General features: G+C 31.4%; 1 protein-coding gene and 1 pseudogene across 1 annotated transcript; both read right to left on the reverse strand.

The window, feature by feature from the left end:
* LOC125859214 (pectinesterase inhibitor 4-like) lies at window positions 1-559 on the reverse strand (annotated as a pseudogene).
* A 2662-nt stretch (window positions 560-3221) lies between these two features.
* LOC125859216 (pectinesterase inhibitor 4-like) lies at window positions 3222-3797 on the reverse strand. Its single transcript, XM_049538916.1, has one exon. It carries the CDS (start codon window positions 3795-3797, stop codon window positions 3222-3224), a length of 576 nt encoding a protein of 191 aa, XP_049394873.1.
* Between the last annotated feature and the right edge of the window lie 10111 nt (window positions 3798-13908).

The raw sequence follows: 13908 nt of genomic DNA on the forward strand, positions 1-13908 counted from the left end.
CTATTCATAATTTAATTCATTGTCAATGAGTGTCAAGGCAATGATGGCGAGTGTTTTAATAACAGTCATGCTTCTGTGTATCACCTTCTTCACATTGGGATTTATGTTTTGATCTGGATAGTAGGTGAAGCCATCGATGCATTCTTCTGCGTTTATTGATGCAGCAGTGGTGTACGATATAGTGTCATGCAACTGAGATTCCTCATCTCCTAATACCTTAACAGTCTCTTTCAATTGGTACACAGCAGTCTTCACAGCTCGAATGCAGTCTTTAGTAGCCACCGCTTCATATCCCTTCTGTTTTGACAGATTGAAGACAATGACAGAGGCGCTAGCTGCGTGCCCCTTTTATGGCCACTTTAACTGCTTTTTTGCAAAGTCTTGTGGAGTTGGTTTTCACAGAAGAAGCATACGGCATTAGTGTTTTCACGCAAAGTGAAGGGTGTGAAGTGTTGTTGCATTTGGTTTTGATGAATATTGTGTACGACTCTGTAGCCAGCACCTTTGTTTGTGAGATGAATAAAACAATAGCCAAAAAAATCAAGGTTTTGCCCTCCATTTTCTATATTGTTTGGAATAAAGAGAGAAGATTTAAATGTGTATTTATGGAGGAACAATCCTATGCGCATCTCAATCCTTCCTCTTTCTCTACATATCTCAAGTTATTTTTGTACTTTGACTTTATTTTACTTTTTTAAAATTATTATTATTATTTAATTTTTACTTGGTTATTACTATAAGTTATTGTTTTTATGAGATTGCTAAAATCTTTGGAAGAAAATCCAAAATTAGTCAGCAGCTTGTTTTTTCAACTTTAAGGAGTCTGTTTTCTTTGAAAGTGATTTGTTGCTATTTTTACGTTTCGGTTTGTTACACGTTGAAAATGGTTTGTTGCTATTTTTACGTTTCGGTTTGTTACACATTGAAAATGGTTTGTTGCTCACTATATTATCCTTATTAAAATTATTAAAGCCTGTTTGGTATTGCTTTAAAAATATATATTTTTTAGAAAAGTGCTTATGAAAAAATAATAATTTGTGTTTGATTAATTATTTGTAAAGTGTTTTTGATAAACAAATTGTGTTTGACTAATCATTTTTGAAAAATGTTTTTGAGAGGGCAAGTATTAGTGCACATTTAATAATAAAATGATTTAATAGAGAGAAATTATTTTAAATATTTATTATTAAAATTTTAAATATTTTTTTTATTTTTATTAAATTAATATGTGCATATTCAAATTATCAATTAATNATTATTAAAGCCTGTTTGGTATTGCTTTAAAAATATATATTTTTTAGAAAAGTGCTTATGAAAAAATAATAATTTGTGTTTGATTAATTATTTGTAAAGTGCTTTTGATAAACAAATTGTGTATGACTAATCATTTTTGAAAAGTGTTTTTGAGAGGGCAAGTATTAGTGCACATTTAATATTAAAATGATTTAATAGAGAGAAATTATTTTAAATATATTTATTATTAAAATTTTAAATTTTTATTTATTTTTATTAAATTAATATGTGCATATTCAAATTATCAATTAATATTATATATAGATAAATAAATAAAAATAAAATATTTATATAATATTAACATAATACTTTAAATATAATTAAGAATATCAAGTGAAATTAATTTAAAAATCACTCTACAAATTAAATCACTATATACAAAATTCTCTAAAAAATAAATAAATATAAGGGATATCTTAATAAATATGTATATACATATGCAAGAATAGTTTTTCTCAATAATTTTTAGCTTCTTGCTAGCCGAAAAACTATTTCTCCAATTAAAAGCAGTTATTGATTAGTGAAACACCTTAATATTTTCAAAATAAATATTTTTAACCTCTGGACAAATGCCCAACAGACTCTTAATCTTAAAAAAAAAAGAAAAAAACACTTATTATTTTATAGTAAAAGATGAGGAAAATAGTAGTAGAAGGTAACTTGGACTCTTAAACCTACCTTTATTATTTTAAATTTTACCCAAATTATGAGCTTATGCCCAGCCCTAGATATTGGTATCAAAATAATGGTTAATAAAAATGAAATGATTAATAAAGGAAAAAAAAGACATTTTTCCTATGAAACTATTATTAAAAAAATAATAAGAAGTATAAAGTAATAGGAGATGAGAGAGACTTCTTATGTATATTTAGGAATTGGTCCCAATAGGATTCCTAACTTCACTATAACACAAATATATTTATAATAATCTTTTTATTTATTTTTGAGATAATATTTTTTTTTAACAATCATCTCAAAAATAATATTAAGGAATAGAACCAAATTAAAACTTTTGTTGAATTTTTACATATAGTGCATCGAATCTGGTAATAAATTATGTAAGCTTAGAAATTTATTTATCAGTTATCACATTATTGTAGCACAATCTTTAAAATCATTATCACGATTTTGCTCTAGTAGGTCATACACTTATTCTGATATTCATGAAAGCTCATATGAATTGGTTTTTAGTAAAACAGAAAAGTTACAATATTCCGAAAATTATGAAAAATGTAAAATATATTTCCTGGCCTAACAAATTAACTTTAGTCATCATGGTTTTCTTTCATCGTCAACAATATGAATTTTGATTAATATTTTAAGATGTATTTTTTCATCATATTGATATGAAAAAAAGTTATTCTTTTGTATTTTTTGAATATAAAAAGTTTTATATTAAAATATCTAATTAATGTAATATAATTTGATTTTAAAATTAGTCAAATTAACTCTCAAAAGCACAAAATGACAATTGACAACTAACATCTAAAACACAAAATGACAACCAACATCTAAAAAAGAACGGGTGTAAGAGCCTGTTTGGATGGGCTTTTAAGCTGGTCAAACTGGCTTAAAAGCCANTAAGTATAAAAACCTTAAATTAATCAACTTTTTATCATTAACATCTTAAAGGGTATTTCAGACATTTTGATAAAAAAAAGTGTTTACCAGCACTTATTTGCCAAACACATCAACAACTTTTTTTTCAACTGCAGCACTTTTATTCAAACACATAACTACTTATTTTAAAAATAAGTTCCAGCATTTTAAAAAGTTACTTTTTAAAAGTTATTTTTTTTAAGTCAATCCAAACGGGCTCTAAATAGTAAGTAATGGATTAAAAAGGAGACTGATGTGCATTAATTCCAACAAATCTATTGATTTACTCTATGAAGCACAAAATTAAAAGCAATACTACTGTTCATAAATTAACGATGGCTAATGAGTGACAATGCAATGTTGCCGAGTTTACTAATAACTGCCATGCTTCTATCTATCACCTTCTTCACATTCGGATTTATCTTTCGCTCCTGCTGATCGGCGAACCCATCGATGCATGATCCTAAGTTTGTTAATGCAGAATATGCATACGATCTAGCGTAAAACAATTCATATTCATCTTGTTCACCAATCATGTCTCCAATTGCCTTAACACTCTTTCTGAATTGATGCACACTATTCTTCACACATTTAATGCAGACTTTAGTAGTCTTAGCTTCATATTGGGAAAGTCCCTTCTGTTTTGACAGATTGGAGATGATGACAGAGGCGCTGCGTGCCCCTTTTATGGCTACTTTAACAGCTTCTTCGCAAAGTCTCATAGAGTTGGTTTTCACGGAAGAAGCATACGGCATTAGTGTTTTCTCGCAAAGTGAAGGGTGTGAAGTGTTGTTGCATTTGGTTTTGATGAAGTTTGTATAGACTGACTCTGTAGCCAGCACCTCTGTTTGTGAAATGAATAAAACAATAGCCAAAAGTGGAAAAATCAAGGTTTTGCCCTCCATTATCTCGTTTTTATGAATACCCTAGAGTTTATGGGATATTTAATTTCTCGAAATATATTAGTATTCTTTATATAAGCATGAGTAGCCTTCAAGAATCCTAACAAAAATCGAATACATTTGTAGAGTCTCAACTAAAAGAATTAAACACGTCTTTCTTTAAATGTCTACAAATGTTAATGTGTTTTTATCGAAATCAAATTGGCTGGAGAAAGAATCGTATGGGTATCTGAATCCTTAATTTTTACTTAGTTATGTGTTTGTGTACCTTTTTTTCTTTAATATATTCGGTAACTTTTTTTTTGTTTTATTTTTATCTTTTAACAATTTACAAGAGTCTACTGAATTTGACCATTACACAGATGATCTTTATTTTACAAAATCATTTTTTATTGTTTTAAGTTTTGTACATTAACTATCTAATAGTCTTATTGAATTATCTTTCTTTTCTTTTAATCGATCCTCATAAAACAACAGATAACTATCCAGTTATTAATAAGGTTTCTAACTGAATTACTCCCACTAAGCATTAAATATCTAAAATATTCTCAACTTCTATCTATTCAAACAGAGGTATTTAAAAAAAAATTAAGCGAGCACGTAATAAAATTTCCCCAAACTTTTCAAATTATAGAAAGGGACCCCTAATTTCCATTAGTGATAGAAAGGGGCCTAAGGTATATTTTTCTAGACTTAAAAGTTTGCCCCAAACTTTTCAAATTATTAAAAAGACCCCGACTTCACCCTTTTCTCAATGAAAGGGTTTCCTATATAAAATCGTGTGTTTAAAAGGGCCAAAAATATCTTGTACTATCCGAAAAGATTTGAATATATCCTCATTCAGCTATTTGATTAAAAATACTATTCAATCCATCTTTTTAGCCTACTTTATCTTTATAACTAACAAGTAACAACCTTTTTAATGGGAAAAAACTTACTCGCACCGGTGTATACCCTAAGCTAATGCAATTTCCATTATTACATGATTTCATGAAGTAAAACACATGTTAATTAATTATGGTTAAGTAAAAGGCCAAACACATATGCAGACCCTTAAACTTGTCCCTAAATTTCATTTTGGCACTCCAACTCAACCTTGTTCCATTTTAACCCTTCAACTCCAATTTTTATGTTCCATTTAGGTACTTCTTTCCAAAGAATCAATAAAGTGAGATGTGTGTACTTCACACGTCATGACATGACATAAAAGCCAATTAAAAACACATGCACAACTCATCTAACTTGCCCCCATTTTTCATTTTGACACTCTAACTTAGCCTTGTTCCATGTTAATCCTTCAACTCTATTTTATATACAATTTAAATACAAAATACTAAATTTATGATTTCTTCATTTTTATTTATGTTCTTCATTTTCACTTTTTCATTTTAAAAATCAACGTCATATCTTTTTTTTAAAAAAAAATAATTAATCGATGAACATCAAATTTTTTTAAATATTTTTTTTAGAGTTTCTGTACATTATTGTGTGAAAAATAACTGACGAAAGTGTGTTAGTTTTCTTTTTTGAACAATTAATTAAATTAAATAACACCACATATTTTTTTTTTCATATCTAGTCTATTTGGATCTAACTCAAATACCAGCTTTCTAATTTTTCATTCAAATAAATACGAGTAAAAAGAAACTCATGTTCATTGCTAATTAATAACACTACAAAAAGAATATTGAAACTCAACGGACTTCGTTGGGTTGTCATTGATTTTCTTAAGAACAAAAATTGACGCACTTTCATCGGTTATTTTTCATGCAAAAATATAGAGAAACTCTCAAAAAAAAAATTGTTACTTTTTTTAATAAAAAATTAATGATCATCCGTCAATTTTTAATTTTTTACAATAACTAATGGATGAACGCCGTTTTTTTAAATTAAAAATTGAAGTTGAAGAGCATATATAGAAATAAAAAAATCATTAAATTAGTATTTTGTGTTTAAATGGTACATAAAAAATACAGTTGAAGGGTTAATCTTTTATTATTATTTTTAAAGAAAAAAGTACTTTTTTTTTGTCTTTCACTCTCTTAGAAAAAGTGTGATGCACACACTCTGCCACATATCTTAGAAGTGTCTAAATGAAACATAAAAAATGGAGTTAAAGGATTAAAATGGAACAAGGTTGAGTTGAAGTGCCAAAATGAAATTTAAGGACAAGTTTAAGGGTCTGCATATGTGTTTGGCCACTACTAAAAAGACAGTGTTTAGCGACGAATTTTATTCTGTCACTATATAACGATGGATTCGCAACGGAATAGACATTTTGTCGCAAGAATTGCAAATAATTTTTGAGTTATGATATAGCGACGGATTGGCGACGAAATATTTGTTTGGTTGCTAAAAATGAGCGCGAAATTTTGGCGCCCTAGTTTTCGCTACCAATTTGGCAACCAAGTAAGTGTGACCAATTTAATTAATATTCCACGACAGAAATAGTGACGGAAAAACGTCACTAAACTTAAAAATATATTTTTTATAAAATTTAATTTATATAGTGACAAAAAAATCCGCTAGAATTAAATATAAATAAATATAATTTTTGCTAGCAACGGATATTAAAATTCATCATTAAGGATGTTGCAAATTATGTTTTTGTCTAAGCTAAATCACTTCACTCTCAATTTTTACCCCACACTCTCCATTTTTACCAGAAACTCTCATCTCTCAAAGCAATGACATGTAAGCTCTCCGATGGCTGAAACTTTCATCTCCTTCAATCTTCATTTCAAAGTAAGCTCTCTAACTCTTATCATCTCCTTCAATCTTCCATTTCGATCTAAAAAGTGAGCTCTCAGACTATCATCTCTCTATCTCTGATGGGTTTATGAAAATTAGAGTTTTTAGCTCTCAACTCTTTTCATTTCATTTAGTTTGAAGTAATATTGAGATGTGTTGAAAATAGAGGTTTTATCAATGTCGATATTCTGAAAATAGGGTTTTATAACTTTCAACTCTTTCCATTTCCTTTAGCTCGAAGTAAATTTGAGGTGTTCTGAAAATAGTGATTTTAGTAGTTTGGGTATTCTGAAATAGGGTTTTTTCAAAGTAAGATTTTCTGAAAAATTGGGATTAGGGTTCAAGCATTACAGTGATTTACTTTTATTTGCTTTTGTGAAAGTAAATTGCACACTGATTTGCTTAATTTTATTTTCTTATTGCAACTAGCTTTCATTGTTTGTGACTACTAACTATCACTTTACTCTCTCCGCTTAAATGTATCTCTCTTTCTCCCCCTCCCACAGCTACCTAATAGTTGCTTGTTGTTTTTCATTTGCAAAAAGAAAATTTTGCTGCAAAAGATTGAATAACAGTAAAGGGTGCAGGAGCTGGTATTTGCTCTTTTTGGGATTGTTTTGGTGGTTTGGGGAGGTTGAATGTGGTCATTGGGAAGGTTGGGATTTTGCAGGNGTAAGATTTTCTGAAAAATTGGGATTAGGGTTCAAGCATTACAGTGATTTACTTTTATTTTCTTTTGTGAAAGTAAATTGCACACTGATTTGCTTAATTTTATTTTCTTATTGCAACTAGCTTTCATTGTTTGTGACTACTAACTATCACTTTACTCTCTCCGCTTAAAGGTATCTCTCTTTCTCCCCCTCCTACAGCTACCTAATAGTTGCTTGTTGTTTTTCATTTGCAATAAGAAAATTTTGCTGCAAAAGATTGAATAACAGTAAAGGGTGCAGGAGCTGGTATTTGCTCTTTTTGGGAGTTGTTTTGGTGGTTTGGGGAGGTTGAATGTGGTCATTGGGAAGGTTGGGATTTTGCAGGACATTTCTATTTTTTGGATGAGAGGGTGCATTTCTTAAAGTCATTCGAAACTTTCGGGAAATAAGATTGAGTGGCATACATATTTCTGTCATTGTGCATGGGATTGTTGAAATTGCTTTCTTGTTATTTATTGTGAATAATTTCCTCATTATTCCTTTTGGGTTCCTGATGTGTGCTCTGTTTCACATGAATTGCAGCAATACTACTATGCTCATTTGCATTAGATTGCAAATGAGTTCTATCAATAGAGTTAGGAACTTGACAAGAATTGTGTTTAGTTCATTTTTCTAATAAATAATGTTACTGTAATATTGAATCTAGCTTAGAAGCTATTTTTGCGATGATTTTAGTTTTACGATTTAAGGGCCTTTTGACTTGTATGATATATGACTTTTTTTTATTTTGTAATTGGTATTCTGATGTTGTTTAGCTGAGAATCTATGAAAACAGTCTCTTGCATTTGGACGGATAAGATACAAGCATATGACATGAAAATAAAGAAGCAATTTTAAGTAAGCATGACTGTGATTTTGAAAAAAATTAGACATATTTATATAATCAACCAATTGAACAAGCAGAGAGGATCATGTAGAATAGCACTTTGAATATACAACTCAAGACAACAACTGATACATATTAAGTGTTTAGTTGTTATTTGTTCTATTGTTCTTGTTTCATGTTCTTGTTAATAACCAAAACATCTGATGTTTAAATGTTGCAGGTATCTACTGCTATAACATTATACTTAGTATTTGGTTGTCATTCACTCGAAGTAAGCCTTGCTCTTTATTTTTTCCCTTGATTTAGCTAAAGATATACTCTCAAGGTATTTACTTTACTGATTGTAATTAGGAAGAAGATTGTTGTCATTTGTTTTTAAAAAAAGATTTTTTTGTGGCCTAAAAAGGCCATTTTATATCATGAAGATAAGTTCAACAGGATATAATAATAAAAATATCAAAAGTACTGGCCCAGAAGTGGCCAGCCTAATAGTAAAAGGAAACAAATTGGGATCAAAATAATACACTCTGAAACATCTGAATATAGTGAACAAAACATTTGGGAGATGATACCAAGCTGGGTTCTGTATGTTTCTGCAGTCATTCCAATGTATGATCTTTGCTAGCTGAGCTGATATTTTCCTTTGGCTGATGCGTGAGTCATTGATTCTACCACTGTTCTCTCTCTCTTTCTCGAGCTTATATTGTGTTTGTTCTTCAGTGTTAATACTAAAATTTCATTTCGCCATGAGGTTGGTGAGTTCATTATATTGAAGATTTAATTGTGTTCATACCTATCCTTGATGTGCTTCTCTTCATTTCTTAGATTCTCGAATTACTTTTTATAAATTCCATGGAGTACTATTGGTGGGGATGTTTCTACGACTGTCTAATATTCTTTTTTTTTTCAGCTTTCCTAGTGAGCAATTTCAGCAACTGATTTTGTTATGTCAATCTGTATGTTTTGACCAAATTTTGAATTTAAATGAGAATCAGTGATTTTCCAATATGCATGTTCTCAAAAAATGTGCTTGTTATTGGAAGTAGTCCTCAATAAACTTGTGCTTGTTACTAACTATTTCGTTTATTTAAACATGAATAGGAACATGAATAATCTAGAGCGTAGTTGGATGTATGAGAGGTTGGATAGTCGAGGGGCTATAAACTCTAGTTTCATAGATGGCGTAGATAAATTTATCCAATATGCATGTTCTCAAATGAATCGCATGAGTGGTGACAAAGTTAGATGTCCATGTAAAAAGTGTCACAACTTTAGATACATGAAAGTTGAAATTGTTAAACATCACCTTTATAAGTCTGGATTTGTTGATAACTATTTTGTTTGGAAGCATCAAAGGGAAAAATAAGTGATCAATGAGATTTCTTCAGGTCAAGAATTTCATGGTAGTGCTCAACCTGAATTAGGATATGATAACCCATGCCGGCAAATGGTTTTAGATGCTTCTGGTCCCAACATTCTCAAGGGACCAAGTTGGCAATCTTTCAACAATATTGAACATGAGTCATCTCATCCTTGTGAACCTTCAATGGAGGAAGATCCTAATTCCGAGTCTTAAAAATGATATGATTTGCTACAAGCAGCTGATAAAAAATTATATCCCGATGCTTCTCTCTCTCAACTTGTGGTTACCTCTCGGATGTTAAATATTAAAATGGAGAACAATATTTCACAAAGAGGTTATAACCAAATGATTCAATTTTTGAAAGAGGCTTTACCTGAAGATAACATAGTTCTTGATAGTTATTATCAGACCAAGAAGCTAGTGCATAGCTTGGGTTTGCCGGTTGAAAAGATTGATTGTTATGAATCAGGATGTATGTTATATTGGGGTGATGATGAACACCTTACATCTTGTACATTCTGTGGCCATGAGAGATACAAGCGTTGTGTCGGTTCTCGCAAGAGGAAATTTGTCCCTTATAAGAAAATGCATTATTTTCCTCTGATACCTAGATTGCAAAAATTATATGCATCTCATGCTACAACTGTCGACATGAGATGGCATCATGAGCATAAAAAAGAGGATGGTGTAATGCGTCATCCATCAGATTCTGAGGCTTGGAAGCACTTTAATGAAACTCATCATTTTTTTTTCTGCTGAACCAAGAAATATAAGATTGGGGTTATGTACTGATGGTTTCCAACCATTTAGTCAATCTGGGAGTAAGTACTCTTCATGGCCAGTGATTGTTACTCCTTACAATTTACCTCTAGGAATGTGTATGAAAGAGGCTTATATGTTCTTAACAATCATTGTTTCAGAGCCAAATAATTCCAAATATAAAATTGATGTTTATTTGCAGCCTTTAATAAAGAAATTGACCTTGTTGTGGGAGACATGTGTGAAAGCATTTGACATCTCAAAAAAGTAAAACTTTCAACTAAGGGCAGCTTTGATGTGGCAGGAAAACATCCTGGTTTGATAGTCATAGGATGTCTCTCAACCAAAATCACCCATTTAGGAGAGATCGTAAGAACTTTCTTAAAGGCAAGACTGTCCAAAGATCACCACCACCCTATAGGACAGGAAATGAGATATTGAATCAAATTTGTGACCTGGGCATAAGAAAAGTAACAGATTTAGATGCAGAAGAAGTTAACAAAAAAAAATATGTAAGTGTTGTGGATGGAAAAAGAGAAACATCTTTTGGGATTTGCCATATTGGAGTTCCAACATGATTCGACATAATCTTGATGTCATGAATATTGAAAAAAATGTCTTTGATAAAGTGTTTAACACGGTTCTTAATTTTGATGCCAAAACCAAAGACAATCCACAATCACGTCAAGATATGGTAGTCTATTGTGATCGACCTCAATTGGAAAAAGACGGTAGTGGAAAATATCCGAAAGCTGTATATACAATAGACAAGGAAGCAAGATCGATCTTGTTCAATTGGGTGAAAGGCTTAAAGTTTCTAGATGGGTATGTTTCAAATTTGGGTAGATGTCAAGACACAAATGCAAAAAGGATGTTTGGCATGAAAAGTCATGATTGCCATGTGTTCATGCAACGACTAATGCCTATTGCTTTTCATGAACTACTTCCTAGTAATGTGTGGCAGACACTTACAGAATTGAGCTTATTTTTTAAAGATCTTTCTTCAACCACTCTACGAGTGGATAACATGGAGAGATTAGAGGGAGATATCCCACAAATCTTGTGCAAGTTAGAACGTATATTTCCTCCTGGGTTTTTTGACTCAATGGAACATCTACTTGTGCACCTTCCATATGAAGCAACAATAGCTGGACTTGTGCAATATCGATGGATGTATCCTTTTGAAAGGTAAATGTACATCCTCTATGTCAAACTTATGGTTAGTATTCTATACTTTCCTTTTCTAATGTAGTGGTCCATCCGTTTTATCTATTAAGGTATCTGGGAACTCTTAAAAGGATGATTGGAAATAAAATTAGTGTTGAGGGATCCATTTGTGAAACATACTTGATGACAGAGTCAACCCAACTGTTTTCTCATTATTTTGAACCTCATGTCATGACACGTGATCACAATGTGGACCGTAATGTTGATGGTGGTGTTATGGAAGATCTTGAAGGAAATTTATCAATCTTCTCCCATCCAGGTTGATTTTGGGGAGAAGCAAAAAAAAGGGATTTATCCCTTGAAGAAATCAAGGTTGCCCAAACTTATATCTTACTAAATTGTGAGGAGGTTGAGTCATTTGTGAAGTAACAAAAGTTAGTGATATTTTTTTACTAATAATAACATATCTTTATCCACGAGTTTTAAATTTAACTTATTTTACGTTTGCAAGAAGAATTTCCAAATCTATCTCAGGGTCAACTAGACGAGAGCCTTGAAGCAAATTTCTCTACATGGTTCAAAGAATTTGTAAGGTTTCACAGATATTATCTTCTATACGATAATGTACTTACATTAACTTCTGAAACTTAAATAAGTCTTACAATTTTTTTAAAAATAGGTCCGATGTAATCCTATTGAGAATAAGTTCTTGCGTAGTCTTGCTCGTGGACCATTGATAGGCGCTACATGTCATTCTGTTTATTTTGTTAATGGATACAAATTTCACATAGAATGTCATGGTAGCGCAAAATCAACAATGAATAGTGTAGTTTGTATCTCAGATTCAAATTGTGGTGATTATTATGGACAGATAAAAGAGATTATACAAGTGGAATACCGTGAAGCACCTTTGAAGCAAATTGTTTTATTCAAATGTGAATGGTTTGACCCAACTATGGATGTTGGTGTCAAAAAGCATAATCAGTACAAATTGATTGATATTAATCATCATCGTCGATATAAAAAATATGAACATTTTATTCTTGCAATGCAAGCAACTCAAGTGTGCTATGTGCCTTATCCGAGCAAGAAAAATGACAAGGATGATTGGGTAGCTGTATTGAAGGTCAAACCTCGAAATGTTATTAAACTACCAGATGAGGAAGTGGTGACAACTTCAGAACTGAATGTTCCATTCCAAGTTGAATAAGTTAAAGTCCACGAGATATATATGAGAGTTTTCATTGATGAAAATATACCCTTAAATGATCCAAATGGAGATGTTATGGAAATGGATGAACCCATTGATGATGGTTTATTGCAAGAGCATCATGAAATCCAAATAGAATCCACAGACGATGAATATGAAAGCGAGGAAACTGAGGAGGATGAGGACGAAGACGAAGAGGATGAGTTTGAAGAAGACATAGATAGTGACTAGTGTTTGATAATTTGGTATTGTATCTTCACCGTATTTTGTTTTAATTAATTTTTCTCCAAATATTATCATTTCTTTAGTTTCTCCTTTTTAATTTAGGATGACTAGTACATGTAACTTTTGAATTTTAATCATGTGTGTTCTATTTATTATTTTTAACTTTAAATATATCTATTTGTTGTGTTAATATAACCATCAGGTTTAGGTGTCCTATTAGAAGCACATGATCTGATGGTATTCAATATTTCAGTCTCTTAAAAGGCTACCCCATAAAATGACCCAAAAGGTTCTTAAAAATGTGCTTCGGAAGTTACCGGAAACTTGTTTAGCTATATCAAAAAAAATTCGTTTCGTTTTTTGAAAATCCGACTTCATATTCTTGTTTAGGGGGTCAAAATGAGTGGGGAATGGGTCTAACCCAAATTTTAGAGCAACCGTATCGAAATCCGAAATTTCCAAGTGAAGCCTTTTTCGAGGGTATACTTTGGAGGGTCATATCTCCTAGCACACAAATAATTAGGTGGCCCATAAAATATCCATGGAAAGCCCTTGGAGTTAGCTACCTAACGCACTTCGTTTCACCTCATTTGGAGTTCGGACTAAGAAGTTATGCCCATTTTCGTAAAATCTGTCCGGCAGGAAATGCAATTTCCAGTGAGCGTTTTTACTGGTCACCCGCCTCATTTTTTTTACTAAGTGTTGGACCATTTTTCCAAAGGGCATATGTTATTTCCTATATACCATTAGTTCAATTCCCATCTCTAAAACATTTCCCAAAACACCTCTCCCATACTTAGACACATTTTCTCTCAAGTTCTCTCAAGAACCCTAATCCAAAACCTTCCTCAAGATTGAAGAGACTCTTGCCCCAAGTTCCAAGCTTCCATAGAAGACACTCTTAAGATCTTCATAAGAACTCAAGGTATGTGGTGTTAAACTCATGGGTCCTTCCACCCATAGTGCCTAGACTCTATTCTACTCACTAATTCATGGTTTAAGTTAAGATTCATAAACTAGTCTTGTTCTTTGTAATAATTTCCTGCACATTGAATTTTAAACATGAAAAGTGATTGTTTTGAGCATGTTGTGACTCTAGAACT

The sequence above is a fragment of the Solanum stenotomum genome, chromosome 3, assembly GCF_019186545.1.
Source record: "Solanum stenotomum isolate F172 chromosome 3, ASM1918654v1, whole genome shotgun sequence".
In the NCBI taxonomy this organism is placed as follows: Eukaryota; Viridiplantae; Streptophyta; class Magnoliopsida; order Solanales; family Solanaceae; genus Solanum; species Solanum stenotomum.

Bases quoted from the DNA above. Each gene is read 5' to 3' on its own strand.
- LOC125859216 (XM_049538916.1), bottom strand. From the start codon at position 3,797: ATGGAGGGCAAAACCTTGATTTTTCCACTTTTGGCTATTGTTTTATTC.